The sequence below is a fragment of the Hirundo rustica genome, chromosome 4 (assembly GCF_015227805.2).
Source record: "Hirundo rustica isolate bHirRus1 chromosome 4, bHirRus1.pri.v3, whole genome shotgun sequence".
NCBI lineage: Eukaryota > Metazoa > Chordata > Aves > Passeriformes > Hirundinidae > Hirundo > Hirundo rustica.
The window spans coordinates 59704516-59723545 of record NC_053453.1 but is presented as its reverse complement, the minus strand read 5'-3'; the positions used below and the strand labels follow the sequence as shown (position 1 = coordinate 59723545).

At 37.8% G+C, this 19030-nt stretch overlaps 1 protein-coding gene across 4 annotated transcripts in view; it reads right to left on the bottom strand.

Annotated features, from left to right (window-relative positions):
* Positions 1-2735: 2735 nt before the first annotated feature.
* The window catches only part of DNM1L (dynamin 1 like), a 35266-nt gene continuing 18971 nt past the window's right edge, over positions 2736-19030 (bottom strand). For 2 of the 4 annotated variants that reach the window (XM_040061167.2, XM_040061168.2), the window contains 15 exons: positions 18764-18850; positions 17990-18152; positions 16560-16680; positions 15837-15968; positions 15363-15569; positions 15041-15161; positions 14016-14171; positions 13813-13902; positions 12982-13074; positions 11157-11213; positions 9884-9961; positions 7535-7702; positions 6791-6900; positions 5461-5620; positions 2736-5034 (listed from right to left, as the gene is read on the bottom strand). In XM_040061167.2, coding sequence (XP_039917101.1) covers positions 4978-5034; positions 5461-5620; positions 6791-6900; positions 7535-7702; positions 9884-9961; positions 11157-11213; positions 12982-13074; positions 13813-13902; positions 14016-14171; positions 15041-15161; positions 15363-15569; positions 15837-15968; positions 16560-16680; positions 17990-18152; positions 18764-18850 — 1800 coding nt within the window. In that variant the 3' untranslated portion in view covers positions 2736-4977. The remainder of the gene's footprint in view (positions 5035-5460; positions 5621-6790; positions 6901-7534; positions 7703-9883; positions 9962-11156; positions 11214-12981; positions 13075-13812; positions 13903-14015; positions 14172-15040; positions 15162-15362; positions 15570-15836; positions 15969-16559; positions 16681-17989; positions 18153-18763; positions 18851-19030) is intronic. The other 2 variants (XM_040061169.2, XM_040061170.2) reach the window with 1 other exon arrangement.

Below are 19030 nucleotides of genomic sequence, written 5' to 3'. Positions count from 1 at the left end.
GCACTAGTGTTGGTTGTGTATGGGGACACATTGCACCAAAGTTTTCCAGCCTTTATGTGGGAATACACAGCAAATTCACTTTTGAAATCTCAAAAGTACAGAGCCATTCAAAGTTTAAATCAAGCTAATGAATCCCTCTTAAGCCTTCTGTGTGCATAGTATGACTTACAAGGGGAGTGGCAGTTATTCCACTTCTTTGGTCAGCTGAATGACATGGATGCATCCATGCTATCCAGCATTCCTTGTAGAAGGAAGATCCTGCTACTAGTTCTGTAGGCTCTGCAGTCAGCTGGAAGATAGCACATCATATCAGAAGATAGAAGCCATGTAATTTTAGCTGCCCAAGAGTTATGGGTGAATGGCACCACAGGGTGTCTGGACCAGAAAACACTTAAGGGAAGCTCAAGTGCTTTGCAGTGTTGCTTTCAAGGATCAGGCCTCACTCTTAGGCAATGGAGAACAATTACCCGGTCCATTAAATCTTCAATACAAATTGCAGAAACAGCAACCACAAGGGGGAAGCCTTAATCTCGGCTTCTGGAATGTGTTACATGTATTCTGTAGTTGGGTGGGGAGTTTGTTATTAGTTTAGGTATATCTTTTTTGTGTTTCTTTTTACTTGATAAACTTGATGCTGAGTTCATTTGCACAATGACTCAAGATTTCAACAATAATAACATACAGTGGCTTGCTTGTTATAGATGACAGTTTCTTCTGGCAATGAAACTGAAATACGGTACTTTCAGAAGCTCGGCATGTTCTTAGTGTTAGTTTCAATTTCCAGGTCCTATTTACCTGTCTCATAATGAGACATCTCTAACCTCATCTCTATTATGTAACAATGAAAAGTAGTTGAGTCATTTCTACCTCAAAGAAAGCATGTGAGGAAAAGGGAAGGTTTATCCATGTAACACAGCCACCTTCTTCCTTAAATGGCAGAAGCATTAGAACAAATCAGAAACATGCAGCTGGGACCAAAATACTCCAGTACACACCCATGTTCACCTCCAGAGAAATACAACACAGCCCATCTGAGAGTTTCCTGGTTACAGGAAAAGCTCATAGGAATAAGTAGTGTTACATGTCTGATCTTTTTCCTGCCTGTTTTCCGTCATCACCAAATGGTACAGATGCACATATATATCCACTTCTAATAAATTAGTAAAATTATTTTTTTAGAAATATGAAACAAAGCAATAAAGTTCTTTGCTTGCAAGGTTTCTAATAAGACTCATAAAGCCCAAGAAATTTAGTCCACGCTTGCCTTTGACCAAGTCCCAGCAATCCAAATCCTTCCCTGACTCTTCCCAGAAGAACAGCTGGATACAACCACTACTTGCCACAGCCATACAGGGCCATCACAACTGAGCATTTGGGCCAAGGATCAAGGATGACTGGAAAAGTCAATTTTCTTTCTTTGCCTGGTCTTATTGCTTATATACAGGTACATTCAGATAATCAGAGATTGTTCAAACTCATTCAAATGTGAACAAGGAGTAATGAATATTAAAGTATATTTAACATGCCTACAAATGCATAATTAAAAAGTGCAAAATGAAAAGTAATTATTTGGATATTTAAAAAAAACCTAAAACCAACAAACTAAAAAAGCTCCACCCGAAACATTTGTACAGCACAACTTGGAAGACTTGAATTTAACCTTGTGGCAGCTAGCAGTCAAGGGGTAAAGAGTGAAAGGGCGTGCAGCAGGTAAACTCAAAACTGTGGGAGCATGAAAGCACCTTCACTAGTTTAAACAGTGATTGAGCACAAAACCATATCCAAGTGGTACTAAACTTTGAGGAACCAATCCTCCAGCTCTCACCTCAAAGCACAGTTTAATTAGTAACAAAAAGCGGATGCAGCAGAGATCCTCAGTAACTACAGAAAACACCAGAAAACACTGCTCTCACAGCTCAAGGAGGAAACTGCAGAAAAAAAAATTACTCTGGATAATTCCATTCAAGTCCCTGCAGGGGCCCAACAGTGGCAAGTTGTTTCTATCCCCTGCTGTGGTCCACAAAGCAGCGTCCTGAGTTTGCCATATCCAATCTGGCATCTGTCATCCATGCATAAAGCAATGAATAAAGGCAGGTTTCACACTAGGTCTGCTCTGTTTACTTCAGAGTAAGGTTTGAAGCACACAAACACCACCACCCCCTTTACCCATCTGTTTCACTAAGTAAAACTTGAACCTAACTACTAAAAACAAACTGTTCACATCAGGATACTGTGTTTTCTTTACAGCAGGACTACAACCTATCAGGACAGACACTTAATCTGAACTTGGCTACTGGGAGTTTTCCCCTCCACAATTCTCTCCTCACTGGAAAGCAAGTTAGCTAAAATCTATGCATTGATGACAAAATTTTTTCAAGTTTAAATTAAACAGATGATCTAGAAGACAGTTGTAAGCCACCAGTCAAATCTGGGATTTCTTCCACTGCTGCCCTCATTAGGCTTTTTTCCAGCTTCCCCATAATTTCTTTGAATGCTGGTAGTAATAGTGGCATTTAAAGTATTTTTAGCTCAGTTCCAGAACACATCTTCTTTCAAACCTATCAGTAGGCATCAGCAGCCTGTCTACATTATGAGTTATGGAACTACTCAAGCATGAAGAACTGAGTGAGAACAAGAGAAATAAGAACTAGGGCTGGACACATATAGGTACTTACAGTACTAACTTACTCCTGCCACCAGAACTACAAGTCAGTCCAAAACTATTTCTGGCGTAATTAATTTTGTGTATTATCTGTTTATTAAATAACAGGATTGTTACAGCATGGACCTTCAAAGTCTTGCATTAAGGATTACAAATCAAGTTCATTTCTTGGCACTCAAACATTGAAACTTTTTGTGAAACAAACAAAAAACTTCGTAACATTTCAGAAACCAAATTAACACTGGAAATTTCATATGACATTACAGAGCCAGGTAGCACTTGCAAGAATTTCTTCAATAAATGAAATTCATTTGCTTTATGCGGCATTTCAGAACTTTACAGATTGGAGTATTTCTTCACAAAGAGGCTGTTGACTGAACTTTGGGAGTTAAAGCTTAGGTAGCAGATCACTTATGGACGGCACTACCATGTTGAAAACTTCTTGGGTGTTGAAGCAAAAGGGAGAGAGAGGTGTCAGGTGAATTCCAAACAGAAATGTAATGCTTTTGACAAAACTTGAAAGCTTTCACTGATCACCAAATTGATTTAAAAAGTGGTTTGCACTTCAGTCATATTTCTTAAATCTGAGAACTACCATCTCTGGATACAATGCAAGATAAAAGTACCTCATTTGTATTCATTACATGTAATGCCTACACCACAACTTTTTAGGCTGTTTAAAAATATACAGTATATATTTCTGTGTTCTGCATGAATTACCTCAGATCATACATGAAGTATCCAAAAGTTGCATCTGTCAGACTTAACTTGTGCTCATATTGATGCCAAACTGAAGATTACCATGAGAAAACTACATTTTTAAACAGAGCTTCTTGTAAACTGAATTTTTATATTTTCAATCTTTAGCAAAGATTGAAATCTTTTCCAATACTTACCAAAGTAATTCCATTTTTGCTAACTGATTTCAGGGGGAAGGAACTGCATATGGTAATAAAAACCTCACTATCTTGGCCCAATACCAAAAAATCAAGCCATGGAGGTTAACAGCAGTGTCCTTGATTTTCATGCACGTTATGTTAAAGAAGTATCAGCAACACTATAGTAAACATTTTCACTTTATACAAAAAGAGTGAATCTGCTTGAAAAGTACATGCAAGTATGCTGACTGGAGTTTAAATAAATTTTTATTCATAAAAATTAAAATGTTTACTTTTTCAAGGCTAGTGTGATCAATAGTTATCTGTATTAATTATAATCAGAAGAAAAAAAAAGAACCTCATCAACTTAATTTGCAACCTAAAATTTCAAAATTTTACGATTGTCCTCAAAAAAAAAAAACCTACTTACAGCACAATAAAATTTCCTCAAAAGCAACTGTAATCTCTGATATAAATATTCCAATTCCACAGACTTTCTTTCATACTGTCATACATTCCAAAATTTGCAGAAGTTGTGGGCATCCCCTTCTCCCTAGCCAACTTCATCTGTTTTTAAAAGAAACGCTTACTATCCCGTTACAGTTTTGAAATCCAGTTTTATTTTTCAGTTCTGCCAGAGCAAATTTACTAACAGATGGTCCAGGGGCTTGGTCCCAGGGGGGAGGAAGGGGAAGGTGTCCTTGTGCCTGATTATAAACCCCAACATTCATACACAAGCTCCAGTGCACGTTAATAACTCTGCAGCCACTTTTTAGAAGGCTGCTCTTGTTCTCAAGCTCCAGGCTAATTCTTCCTACATGATACTCCATGAAATCAAGTCTGAAGTTTTGTCTGCCATTGAAACACTTGGGGACAAAGAGAAAAAAGAAAGGGAACACACATACGTAGTAATACGCTCAACATCTCTACTGTGCTAGAAAATGGAGACCTCCATCTGTCACAGTGCATGCAATATATTCATGAAAGAAAATACTCGGTGCTCTCTTTTCTTCACAGTATTGAAACTTCTACTGGAAAAGCAGCTTAAAACTATGCCACAAGACTACACCGGCCGTCTTAACCACAGGCAACCTGTTCAGCAAGTCAGGCACTGGAACTTGAACGTTTTTCCCCAAGTTCAAATGAGACTGTCACTGAGACAGAAGACTTGGTCTGCTTTAATTTGCACCAGAAACCTGGTAAGGAAACATTTAGAGCCATTTATTATATGGATTAAATACGACTTCTTTTGCAAAATACAGCATATTTTTCTGTTTGCAAATCAAACCAACTGTCTTTACGTGAGCAGATTTACACAGTTGCAGTACACAGATAAGAAGAGTTCATAAATAAAAATTCTACTCCGTATACCATGCCTAGCAATTGTCAAGCCAATGTAACCTCCAATGCATATAAATAGTGCGGCTGATACAGTCTTCACCAAAGATGTGTCTCACGGATCTCTGCAATGATTTGGCTGGCTCGCTGCAGGGCCTGCACACACAACACACAAAAGCCACAGTTAGTAATGCTGAGAGATTTCTCAGGGACATAGCAGCAGTCTGGGAAGCATTAAGTTAAAAATCAAATCAAAGCTAATCAGTTTTATTACTAAACTCTCAACTCTCTCTTAAATTCTCAAGAAGGGCAGACTTCCTCACCATACACAGTTTTAATGCTGTAAAGCTTAAAAATAAAAGAGAAACTGTGCCTACTTTCTTATCTAGCCTGCTAAACTGCAGATTTAAAAGCACATATGTAATTCTTTCTGGTCATGTATTCGTTTTAATTCCTCTAGCAGAGAAAAGCAATACACTGGCATACTCTGAAAAAGCAGTGAAGAAAAAGGAAGACAAATCTTCAAAAAGCCTCCCATTGATATGGTTAACTACTCCCATGAGCTCCTGATCTCTTTGTCACCTTTAGCATGTCAGCTGCCTCTTTCCTGCGCTGTGCCATGTCCTCAGACTCCGTGAGAAGGTCATCCAACAACAGGGATTTGTACAGCTGGCCCACCAGCTCACTCTGGAGAGTGTCCTTCACGTGGTTCACCAGAAAATGCATCACTGCCTTTGGCACACTGCAAGCACATGAAGATTGTTTCTTTAAAATAACTGTTCGAAACCAGGTGTGTTCCAGATTGAAGGATCCACAATGAGGGCAACCAGCTACACACAGCCTTGGCTCAAACCACCAGGATTCTATCACTATCATACATAAAAACTCTCTCAAGGAAACGCAGCATCATGTACAATATCAGAGTAGAACTAAGTCATATAAAATTATTTTCTTCCAAATAGAAAAGCTGCATTGTAAAAAAACATGAATAGTATAAAATAAGAATAAATAACTTCGCTCATTAGAAATCAGCCTATCTCTACTGTGCTAGGGATGACACATTGAAGTATGTCAACCCTAAAACCAAATTTTATGTATAAATGGGAAGGGAAAGAGGCAAAGAAATAATTCATATCTCTGATACTACATAGTACAAAGAGTGCAGTAAAGTTAAGGTAAACAAAGTGCTCCCCTGCCATGAAATACTAAAAATTATACAGAAGATATTAGTTTACTGGATAGACTAAAACACCTATGAGCCTCACTAACCTGCTCTAAAATCTGGATTCCAGATTCCTGTAGCTCCCCACCAAACTTCCCATTACATAAAAGTATAAATATATATGAAGTTAGACTTTTCCACAAAGACATAAGCAAAAAAGTTTTACAGAATTCCTCATTAAAGAAGAAGTATGACATTTTAAAAGCAAAAACTTGAAAGGCATTTTCCACAGTAGAAAGAACTTTTTTATGCCATTTCCATCGTTATAGCTAAGTGCTAGAAAACTAAGCCACACACACACTAGCTCCTATTTGACCTTCGCATTTGAAGTAACAGGAGGGCAAAGCTGAATTCTGTAGGGTTACACAGCACCTAGAGTTTATTCCAGTTATTTGCTGCAAATCTTCCATCTGAATCGAAGCATCCTTCAGAAAAGCAGGCATGTCCTTAATAATTAAACCTTTTACTTAGTATTATACAGAACTTGAAACCATTAGAGAAAACAAGTGCTTCTTCAAACTGCTTCATTCTGTGAAGGATCAAATTCTATTGCTGTTGCCCTCCTAAAAAATAAACTTCACTTTTCTTACAAACCTAAGAACATGACAAAAATAACATGATCATATATATGATTCTTTAAATATCACAATATTTGCATGGCTTAAATATTTCAACGAAGTTTGGGTTTACCTGTCCTGAATGTTCTTCCTGACAATAAGGAAGTAAGATTTAATAAGTCGTTCAATCACTTCACAATCTCGTTGCTCACGGGCAGAAAGTTTGCGTGCAACAGGTACAGGCTGTGTGAAAAAATAAACCCCTCAGCTTACCAATTCTGCTCATTTGCATTTGTAAATAAAACTCAAAACTGTAACTACTGCTCTTTTAGCCCGAGTTTGATAGATGTAACCTGTCTTGCAACAAACCTATAGTTCTTCAGAAATAAAACTAGAGACATATCAAAATCCACATGTGTGAAACAAAGGTCAGAAGGCACCACTACATTTTTTCTAAAGCTCTCCAAATACTTCAAATATCCCCATCTGTTTTTAACTTAAGTGGGGGGTTTTTTTAATGATTCTTCTCTATCAGAAACATTCAAATTCAGCCCAAGAAGAGCAGGAATTTGAGTTGAGCTGAGATTTGTTTTTGTACCAACAGCTATCTAGACAAGTTCACTTGTACAGGAATTAGTGAAAGGAAGCCAGTTATCCCAATCACAGCCTGGAACTAGAACAGGCAGGAAGGTTACAGGAGATTGGAATCGGGCAAGGAGCAAAGCAGAAGAGACTGGCTAGAGCTCCCTGTTGCTATAGTGGGATATATTTACAAAGATGCCACATATTAGCAGCAAAGTTCCAAGACCTGGAATTCAGATGTTTTCTTTCCTGAGCCTGAACTACAAGGAAAAGGAATTTGTCTTCCAAGACTCACCACATCTAATAGATTTACAGCATGTCCTTTTTGAGGACTAGCAGGTAGAGCTGCAGCTGGCTTGGACTTTTCCTCTGCTGATACTTCTTCTGCTTTGGAGGGCTTCAGCATGCCTCTCCAGCTGCCTGTTCCAGACTCCTGAGCCACATCTGCCCCTACAGCAGGAGGCTGCACAAACAGCACATTGAAAAAACATGGCAGAATTAGAACTTGGGCACTGTAGAGAAGCATCTGATCAAATCGCTACAGGTAAAACTCACTAAAACCCAAGATTTTTATAGGTATATTCCCTTTGTTCTTCTCTTCACATTCCCCACATTTATTCTCCCTTTGCTGGTTACAGCTCACAAAAGGTACCAGAAAAATGAAAGCTTTTAAAACTCATACTCTCCCTAATAAAGGTATGAAAATGTCTCACATAGAGAAGCTCCAAAGCATTTTAAGGGTCTACAAATCACTTCTAAAATATGGGGTGGTCTTTTTAAGTAATTTGGCTTTGATCACACATCCTACACTATCAAGATAATTCTGAAAGTATATTTTGTAGATCGCCACAGCTCTTGCAATACTCAAATTTAAATTGTTCAAATTTTATTTAAATACAAATTGAAGTTCCTTACAGGAACAGCGAAAAAGTATTTCTGCTTCAAGGTACCACTGCTATGATCATATTTGTGCTGTCAGAATTTACATAAGGCTTTTTTTGTAACAAATCAAAACAAAAATCTTCATCCTCTGGAACTGAATATCTGAAATTCTGAGGAATTTCAGACAAAGAATGACTCACGAATCTTCTGAGAAAAAGATAATAACACCCAACTCCTCAACATTAGGAATCACAGGACAAAAAAAAACACTAGCGCATGGTATCTACCATATGTCAATTAGTATTTAAAAAACCAGTTTATTTTGATGTATAATAGGGGCAATTTTTATTTTGTACCTTTCTACAAGCCTACTATCCCTTCTATTTATTCTGTGCTTTAAAATCTACTCATGTTTGAAAAACAGTCAAGGCTTTGCACCACTATTTATGTCTTGCTTCAGATATAAGAGGAAAAAAGCAAAATTTATCTGTTGTGTTTACAATGAAACACCACAAGCTGATCTTAAATCTAAAAAAAAGGTGAGAAAGCATACCAAATAGAATACCAGCAGTAGCATACAGAAGGAAACCCAGCTAACCTGTGCACATCAAAAATTTTATTTAAATTGCACAACTGCTCAGAGGCATTGCAGAACACACCAGGAATTCAAATCAAACTCTGTTAATAAGAGAAAATTATTGTTAATGAAAGATCCACTCCATGATTTCTGATTTCAAGACAGCTGTTCAAAATGACAAAAATGCCACTCTCCTCCTGTGTTACTGTGGAGCCTGCTCTACCTCCAGCGTAGTTTCAGAAACAAAGCTAAACAACAGTGTGAAATGTTTCACCTTATAGAGGACAGGTTTTACGGGAAATGAAACCAAATCTGGCAGCTTCCTGCAACTTCCTAAGTCACAACACTATCTTCACAGTGCCTCTTGATTGCTTTTTAATTTTTGCAGCATATCAAAGCCTCTAAAACATTGATCAAAATAATGGTTAAAATTTTACTATTGGCTAGATTTTGACTTAAACCACTTTGTTCAGGACAGAAATGGAAGCTTTGCATTAAAATCTGAATGTGCAATAAAGCAGAAAGCCTGAGTCCCCTTGGTACTCCTAACACACAAACCTGTGACTGCTCATCTTTTCTGACTCCAAGCAAGAGCAATTAGCAGAAAAGCCTTCAGAGGAATACTGAGCTGTTATTTTAACACGAGACAGCACACCTAACATGTAAAAAATCACTGCAGAACACATTTCACAAATGTAAGTAAAGCAGGGATTCAACAATCATGTGAAACAACACAAAGGAGGTTCAGTTTGAACAAAGCCTGTAAAAATTCCCTGCAGGAAGCAGGAAACTCACATTTTAGCATATCTTCTGTCCTCCTTCTTTAACTGTCAACACATTAAAAACATGCAGTTTAACAGCCATGCTAAAGACTTTTGATTACAATACCATTGCACGCAACAATCTATTGACAGTTTGAGGCAAATTAGGTGCATATTTGCACCACAATATATGCAAACAAGAGTTCAAAGAGAAAGCAGTGACTTGGCCACCTCATGGCATGTTTTGACACGCCACTGCACATAAAACCAGTAGTGCCAAGTAATCCACACTGGGGAGGACATCCAGACTGGGTAGGACACACTGCTGGTGACAGAACACTAGAGACAAACTGCTTTCCTTACACCTGGGGTGCACCACGACAGAAATGTGCATGCAGTGCTTAGAGGAAAAATCAAGACAGACCTTGCCATCAGCCTCAGCAGAAGCAGCAGTAACAGTCTCCTGGGAAGCAGGTGCCAATGCACCTGGAGCTTTAGTAGACTAAGGAAGGTAAAAAATGTAGGGAGGGGAAAAAAAAATTCAACTGAAGACCACCAAATTTACCTAGCAAATTTCACACACTTTTACCTACTAGCATCTTTCAAAATCCAGAAAAGAAATATTTTGAATTTACAAGAAAAACAGTAATAGAAGCAGAAAAAAATAAGAAAAAATGAAGAAAGAAAAGAGAAGGAAAAAAAGAAAAATAAAAAGCATATCCAAAATAGTTGTTTTGGATTACCTGACCTTCAATTTCATTTATGCTCTTACACTGATAATTTAACTACGAAATCAATAAAATGAAGGATCAAAGAGCACTGAAAGCAATCTCTAGATAGCTACCTTCAATTCCCAGTTGATCCATCAGTTGTCTTAGACTGATTACAGGCAGATTAGATCTACTCTGGGACTTTGTCTCACTTTTTAAGGTAATGGACGACTTAATGAACAGATTTCTATCAGCTATAGTAACTCCTGTTACAACCTCATGAGGATCCTAAACTACAGACCCTGTCTTTGAATTCTTAGTAATTCACATAGTAGTGAATAACTGCCTAAAATTCCAGCTTAGTATCAGACTGTTCTTTTCTATAGCCAGACACTATTTTCCATAATACTTGGTTTGCTCTTCCACCCCTGTCACTGCATTAATGCCAAAACCTGGTAAAATTAAGCAAGCTCCAGAGCCAGAATACAGGACAGGATTATGATGAACAACCAAAAATGTCACCTCCAACACCTGTTCCCAAAGAAAGTAAGACTGTAATAAACTGCAGTTTTAAGAGCGACTTAACAAAAACCAACCACAAGTCACTACATTGGCACTGGATATTTTGTCACTTGTTTATCTTTTGAAATCAGCGTGTCTCAGCTACAAATATAAGCACGAAAATTCTGAGTCCATCTTCAACATCTGCAGGCATTTTATACCTTACCTGAGATGTAAGTAATAAGTGTAATATTACAATTATAGAAAAGTCTTCAGAAACACCAGATTTAAAATCTCCCCAAATCTGCATCTTTTTAAGAAAATGACATTCCACTTCTGTCCTATGAAACTGAAAGGAAAAAACTCTATACCCGGAAGCTCCCAAGACTGTTACTAGCGCAGCATATTAAAATTTCCAGTACTTCGATTGGATCTAGGAGAATGCATTAAGCTTTATGTAAAAAATAAAATCAAACACTGACTTACCTTGTCTCGTGACACAGTAGAAGGCAATTCCCGGGCTAACCTGTTCCGCCTTTGTTCCTTTAAAAACAATCCAGCAAGACCTCAGTTATGTATTACTCTGTATCAACACATAGGCAAGATTCCCATTTTACAGATGATCTCCATTTTAGAGACAAACATGAGTAATTTCTTCTCATCCAGTGCCATGCTAATACTGTGGTCTATGAAACCCCTCAATTACTTGGATACTTTGATTATCTGGTCAAAACCAAATTCTCAATATAAGAAGTTTTGCAAAGTTTTTTTTGCACCACGCTCCCTAATCAAAACCTGAGCCTTTAAAAAACAACATCAAAGCTTAACAATCTGGCTCAGCATAGATACTCTACAGCCTTCATTAAGCTGTAAATCCTCCAAGTAATCTAAAGGATTTGATTCTGTGGCCAGCACACAACTAGTCCAAAATGAAGGAGGAGGCAGAATTCACTTCATAGCAAAATAGAATTTGAAGCAATGAGGACAAAAAAATACCTGATTTTGCTTAAAATTAACAATTGATTGTCTAGTGAATAAGGCTAAGGGCTCACATGGTTTGGCTCTTCAAAATTGTCAATGTTCTGTTTAGGAAAACATTAGGAAAGAACTAGTTTAAGTAACACATGATAATGATGATACAATTTTGTATGTTCACCTTCACTAAGTCTTAATTTCTGTACTCACAGCTGTTTCCATACATATCATTTTTGAACTAGATTAAAGAGCAGTTCACCAAGGCAAATTCAAATACATACCTAGTCAGTACAGAATATATGTACAGAAGGAAGTAAAAGGTTAAAACTAGAGTAAAAATAGTAATGTAAGCATTTATAAAAGGAACACTACAAGAGCATGTAGTGACAGGACAAGGGGGAATGGCTTCAGACTGAAAGAGAGTAGGTTTAAATTCCATATTCCATAGGAAGAAATTCTTTACTGCGAAGGTGGTGAGGCACTGGAACAGGCTGCCCAGAGAAGCTGTGGATGCCCCACGCCAAGAAGTACTCTAAGCCAGGTTGGATGAGGCTCTGAGTAACCTGGTCTACAGGAATGTGTCCCTGCACAGGACAGGGGGTTGCAATGAGGCGACCTTCCAAGCCAAGCCATTGTATGATTTTGTGATGAATGAAAACAATGTGTTGGATAAACACAAGGGTATTAATAAACTCTTAGCCAGAGAGATGAAGTATTGCAGCAACACCAAACTGATTCTTCCAATCTAGCAAATTGGTTGTTGAACTGCTTCCAGAGGATGATGGCAGTAACAAGTATTACCAATCAGTTTGGGCTTGGTAATGGAGAGAATGTCCCAGGGAGACTGAAGTGTGGAAACACAGAGATTCAAGGACAATGCCAAAAGCAAGCAGAAATTAGAACCAGAACAGAGGAAACAATACTTGTATTCTCATTTCATGAATGACAGGAACAGTATTGACAGATTGTGTCAGAGACAAAATACAGTTACTTCAATATGAAACACCATTTCACATCTACGTATTTAAATTTCCTCTTAAAAAATTTCAGTTCATAGTCAATACTCAATTAGGTGCCCATCTTATTTTCCAGACTAAAAAATAGGCAGAAACCTTTCAGTGAAGTATCAACCAGTGATCCTGAATGTAATATGCAATAGAAATTAACAAATCCATGGATCACTAGAGTATACACCATATTCACAATTCATCACATTTCTAATGCCTCTAAATGTAGAAATCTGCTTCAATGAAAGAAATTGAAGCATTTGTTATTTTATCAACTTCACTTTCACTTAAAGAGACAAGAAACTTTTTAAGAGAACATACTTTCTTACCTCTATGTTGTTATTCATTAACCCACAGGCATCGGCGAAGTCTGGATGTTTGGTATTGATATAAGCTAACTCAATGGCCACCAGATTATGAACCTGCAATGCAATCCCAGATCACTGCAAATCCCACAACATTCCCAGATCAAAAATTCAGGGAGTAAATCTAATGCCAGTGCAGAGTAATGACCTACAATGCTAGCAAGCACAGCCTAACTGCCCATAGCAAATGACCACACAGCAACAAACCACCTACATACAATATGTGGACCAGAGGGAGATGGCTCACTATGAGGGATAGCACATATACAAAACAATTTTTGCTTTTCACATCAAATGCAGAGTCATATACTGAAACACTCTTTACTCCCCAACAGGCAGCCCAAATTAAACTTTAACATTAAAAAATTTATATAAAGGTAGACGTTGAACTTTTAGTTTTCACTAGCTAAAGGGCATTACAAGCCTCTGAAACACAAAATAAGGATTGCAATTTAATTTTCACCCCTGCATCCCAAACTCTACTGTAAATACACAGCTTCTCTTAGAAGGGAGAGAAATAACCTATATAAGGAAGACTAGAATATGTTCAGTTCTTCTTGGGAAATTGAAACATAGGGGACAATATGCTTAACCCCAAGCCCACTCTTGTTTTTTATGTATCTATACTCTAATATAAAATACAGTTCAAAATGTATACATATTAATTAGCTATCAATTTAACAGATAAGTTAAGATTCCTTTAATAACTTGGGTTCCTGACTCTGCAAACAGAAGCATCAAGACTCCAGAAAACATGCCCTTTTACCAGTAAAATTACAGCAGATGGAAACTTACCATTTCATTTGTGACAGGAAGTCTCCTACGCAAAAGACAGGTTACTACTTCAACTATGGCATCATGTAGTTTAGGAAACCTCAGTAATTCCTAAAAACAAGCCAGAATTTTACTGGTGAGACTTCCAGAAGTTTTAAAGCATGTAATCACACACACACACATGCCAGTAAGTACAAACCCAAGTCTAAAGCATGCGTTTTTACCTGTGTGCTGTAATTACTACAATGCTGGATAATCCTCTGCATTTCCTCATGAACCAGCTCCACACAGCGCAAGCTCGGTTCTTCCAAACGTTTGATTTGCCTTTTTACCAGCAACTCAAAGGAAACTTCAGGAACAAACAAGGCAGGACGGGGACCCTGGTTCAAAAGGAGGGAAAAAGATGCTGAATTGTGTATAAAACAAGATGCATTTCTAAGAAGTAGTATCTGATAAGGCTCAGAATGAATCAGATCACAGTGACACTCAGAACACGTCTCAGGAGTAAAATACGTTACAAGAATATTTAAAAATTAAAGCTATAAGTTGCTATCTTTAAGATAGAATGTATTAAACAATGATTAACCAGCATCCTTATAGAATCTTGGAGATTTCTACCCACTCATGTCACTTAACCTTACAAATCTGAACAATGTTTTTTCATGTTTGTGGATCCACATTTAGATGAAATCTACTACAGAGGCAAAGACATTTTCTTTCTAATTTCACAGAGGAAAAATTGCCATTGTTTATTGGACAGTCTTGGGCATATAATACCACACCAACAAGATAGGTGGGTTTTAGTGTTCGGAGTAATTTCATTTATGACTGTACAGACCAATGCTTAGCTACACATACAACATTTTTGACCCGAAATATGACATCTTTCTAAATCTTATTTTTACATTTTACATTAACAGGATAGGAACATACACATAGATCATTGCTATGGAGTACCTCATGCTCCAGGACCATGCAGAAACTTGCCTGTTTGTCCACACACAGTACAAAAGCAGACTCACATGTCTGACATCCAAAGTCAAGCTTCAAGGCGTGAACATTATATACTGAAAAATTTTAAAGTGGCCTTACTCTGTAAATTCTCAGCAACGCCAATTTCCATACTAGCAAGAAACCACATCTGTCAGGAAAACACTGAACCATTTCAAAGTTGTGCCCCTTACACAGAATTAAACCTTAGCTTCCTATCTAATATACAGCCACAACAAAAATACAGAAGAACACTCACAGTGGCATTTCTAATGGCAGTCAGAATGTCAATTGTGTTAAGGCCACCCAGAGGGTCAACAGATTCTAAAGTTCTTCCAAAAGTCTCATGAAAAATATAGCAGATTCTGGCTCCACCACATCTGAAAGAAGAAAATAACAACTGAAGTAGCAAATAAGAAGAAAGTTCTCATTGAAAACATTTTTTAACAGTTGCTTGGGTTCAAACATTTTTGCGTATGTTATAGTCCAGTGTAGTAATACTGCCAGTAGTGAGAGCCAGTAAGAGCCACGGGGTCAACCTAACCACTCAGTCAATATTCCAGGAAAACATTTATACTTACAGCTCTGAAGTCTCTATGTATTTTGCTGTTCCTTCAATAGTATTACAATATTCTGTGGCAAATTTGGTGATCAGCTGCAATAAAGTAGCACTTTTGTCTTCAACAGGTTCCCCATAGCTGTTCAGTAGAGACTGGTACTGGGCAGCTAAAACATTAATTCTGGTTTTCAGTTCTGGCAAGCAATCCCTGATATGATGCATCAGCAACCTAAAAATAGAAAACAATCCCTCATTAGAAGGGAGGAAAAGTTTCAGCTTTATCATCTCCATCAAAACAGAGATGAGACACAAAATAACCACTGAAGGAAAACATTTACTTGGGAAAATTACAGTAAATACAGAAACTGAGAGAAACAGAGTTTGCAACCAGAGTTTTCCTTAATGCATTACTGTACAGCACCAAAAGAGACACTAAGGGTAAAAAGAAAGGTCTGCATATATGTCTAACACATCAGTTTGTATCTTCAGTTAATACCTGTTCAGTGTTCTAGCAAGATACTTGGTTCCATTTCGATTGGCGAGGGAAGGATATTTCTTTTGAAGAAACCCATACTCATCACGAATGGCATCAGCCACACTCTTCTTATTGTTAATATCCAACTGACTCCTGAAGGCAAAAGGCAGAGTTATACACTAGTTAATGGATGCAAAGTAAAAGTAATTTACACTTCTGCTTTTCTGGACAGAACATTTAACAACTCACCTTCCTTAGACTTTAAAGGTTTTTATTTGTTTCTCCATGCAGCATAGTCAACAAATAGGTATTGGTAGCATCTATACACAGACTAAGCAATTATTTTATCAAAAGTACATGGGATTTGACCTAAGTAATGTAAAAAAACCACAGCAAACAATACCACAGCCATATGCAGTTAGGTCTAACATATACAGGACCTGTGCTGGATCAGAGCTAATGTGAACAGCTGACAGAAGCATCCCTCAAGCTGAAGGACAACAGCAGAAGTGGTGACACTAGTTCTTTTAGAAGTGTCTCTACTCCTCTCTGCATTAGCAGTTGGTTGTGTGGAAGAACAAAGGCTTTTGAGAAGTGAGCATCAAACTTCTCACTTGTTTATTCAGAAGTTTATTTCAACATTGTCACCTTATTCTTAAAACTATATTCATGGCTAAAAAAGCAGAAGCATTACTTCATATTAACACAGTTTTAAAAATAGCACCAATGTGTGCCCACACAGACCTATTCACTACTCCAATGATGCCAAGTTTGACTGGAATCACTCTTCCCATGAGCACATCCATAGCATCAGTGCCAGCATCCATGAGATCCAGCTTTGTGATAACAGCAAGGGTTCTTCGACCTACCAAAAGGAAAACACTCACAGGGATGTTCTGATTTGATCAGAGTAACTAAAACTCATCATTCAGCAAAGTGGAGAATTAGAGACCTAAATTCATTAAATAGGTAAATACTGCCCATCTAAACCAGTAGGCTAACACATACAAGATTTGTCTGGGACCTTATTATTTCCTGAGCTCTTGGTCTGAAAAAGAATGTGCCAAGAACTTTTTCTTTAAAATATAACACACTTTTTGCATCTAAGAAATTAAACCAGCATCTCAGTAAAATCAGTAAGTTCTTGGGTCTTGAAACTTACATGTGAGTGTAGCTATTTTGCTACTGTAGGTTCTCACTATATAGCATTACTCCTGCTGAACCTGCAACATGATCTGCCACTAGACCTTTAAGTTTTAGAATTTTGGGAAGTGATACAAAAGACACTGTCGATCATTTTTACAGGAGTAAAATAAAAGGAGTCTGATATCTTGAACCAGGACAGTTTAACTGAGCAGACTGCCAAGAGGTTTTCCCTCAAGGTTATGTGGCAGACAAGCCAAAGCAGACTTGGAGTTTGCAAACAATCAAGAAGAAAGAGTTAACATCTTACGGAAAAAAAAATCGAGGGTACCAACACTAAATTTTAATCTAATTTCTGTATGCTTATTTTCAAAGTGTATTAATCCATGTTCATTCAAATCATACAGTGCCATTTGCTAGACAACAGTACCAACAGCACTTTGCAAAAGCAAGAAGCAGGCAGCCAGTAGCTTCAGATCTGTTTCCAAGTCCTTAGGTAAATATAAAACGATAATCTTCCTACTCCATTAAATCAGTCAGTTCTCCCACATAAATACAGGGCACCAAAATTCATCTTATCCTTACTAAAGGTCACTAAACTATCAGCTATACAGTCAATTACTAGCTGCAGGGTGGCATATTTTCTCAGCCAAAGGAAACAGTGTTGGACAATAAAGCATGAAATTGCCCAAACAGACCACTCCAAACTAGTAAAACTCTGAAAACCCACAACATTCTCAACACCATTTTGCTGCTGTGGAAACAGAAGTGACTCCATGACTATTAAAACAGTTACTTGGCCTGCTGGCAAGCCAGAAATCTATCAGTTATACTGATTTATCCCAGCATTCTCTTGAGTAGCAGAAACTGCAGCAAGAAGTCTTTAAGCAAATATAAAACTTATATTTTCTAGGAAATGTGGTGACATTTACTTCTCTTACTATATTTTGCCCAAACAACTTCAGTTATATTTTAGGACTGAGTTTTAAAAAGCAGTTGAATTACAGCACCCAGTTAGCCTTGGTGCTTACCATCTGGATCCACCTCCCGAGCTATTTTCAGCGCTTCGGAAGTGGCCATGTCTGTGTTAGCAGCCGTGACTGCCAGGATAATGGAATTTGGGTTGCTGATGAACTGAAGGATGAGTTCTCTTATTTGAAGTTCAATGTCTTTAGGCTGATCACCAACAGGCACCTAGAGAAAAAAACAATATGGAACGGCTCAAAATTCTGTCTTTACGCCCGCATGAGGGTTGGTGTCCAAGAACCACGTGCATAACTGGCAGAATGCAGTAAGTGTGAGTGCATGGGCAGGGAAAGAAGTCATCTTGTCTTCTTCACGTCTCAGAAAATTATTCCATATGTAACCTGAACAGGCAGGACCTGAATATTTCTCTTAGGATATCCTCATTTTAGACAGCCTCTTGCACAAAATACATGTAGCAACTCCTGGAGAAGCAATGTGGCAGAGATGTTCCAAGCTGCCCAATACTCATCCACCTGCAGGTACAGCTCTGAGACCTGGAGTGCTACCTCTCCTATGGAAAGGAACGTGCAGACCACACACCTACCATCACTTCTATGCAGAAAGAGGGAAAACATAAGCAAATCTATCTCTGGCATCAGCAAAGTGCATCAGAAACCCAAATCTTACCCCAGAAGACAGTGACATATCAAATTTATATAACACTACTTAACCCTAGGAAAGCAGTTTATCTAACAGTGCAGAACAATGGCAAAGAGTGACCAGGCACACCTTGTTCAAAAACACACACTGAGTCAGAAGAAGAGCATTCTGCATCTTACCTTTGTCATTCCAGGTAAGTCCACAAGAGTCAGATTTACAACATTAGCTGAAAAAATCTTAAGATGAATCGGTTCAGGACTGATCCCCTAGAAATACATTAATAAGAAGGAATAATTACTGCCCTTGATTATTTAAATTTGTCATATGAAAATCTATAGGTTGTAGTTTCACGCCACGAAGACTTTCTTTCACCACACACCTTAAAACACACAGCAAGGAAAAAAAGCCAAACATCTGTCAACCAATTCTTATGTCTTCGGCAGCAA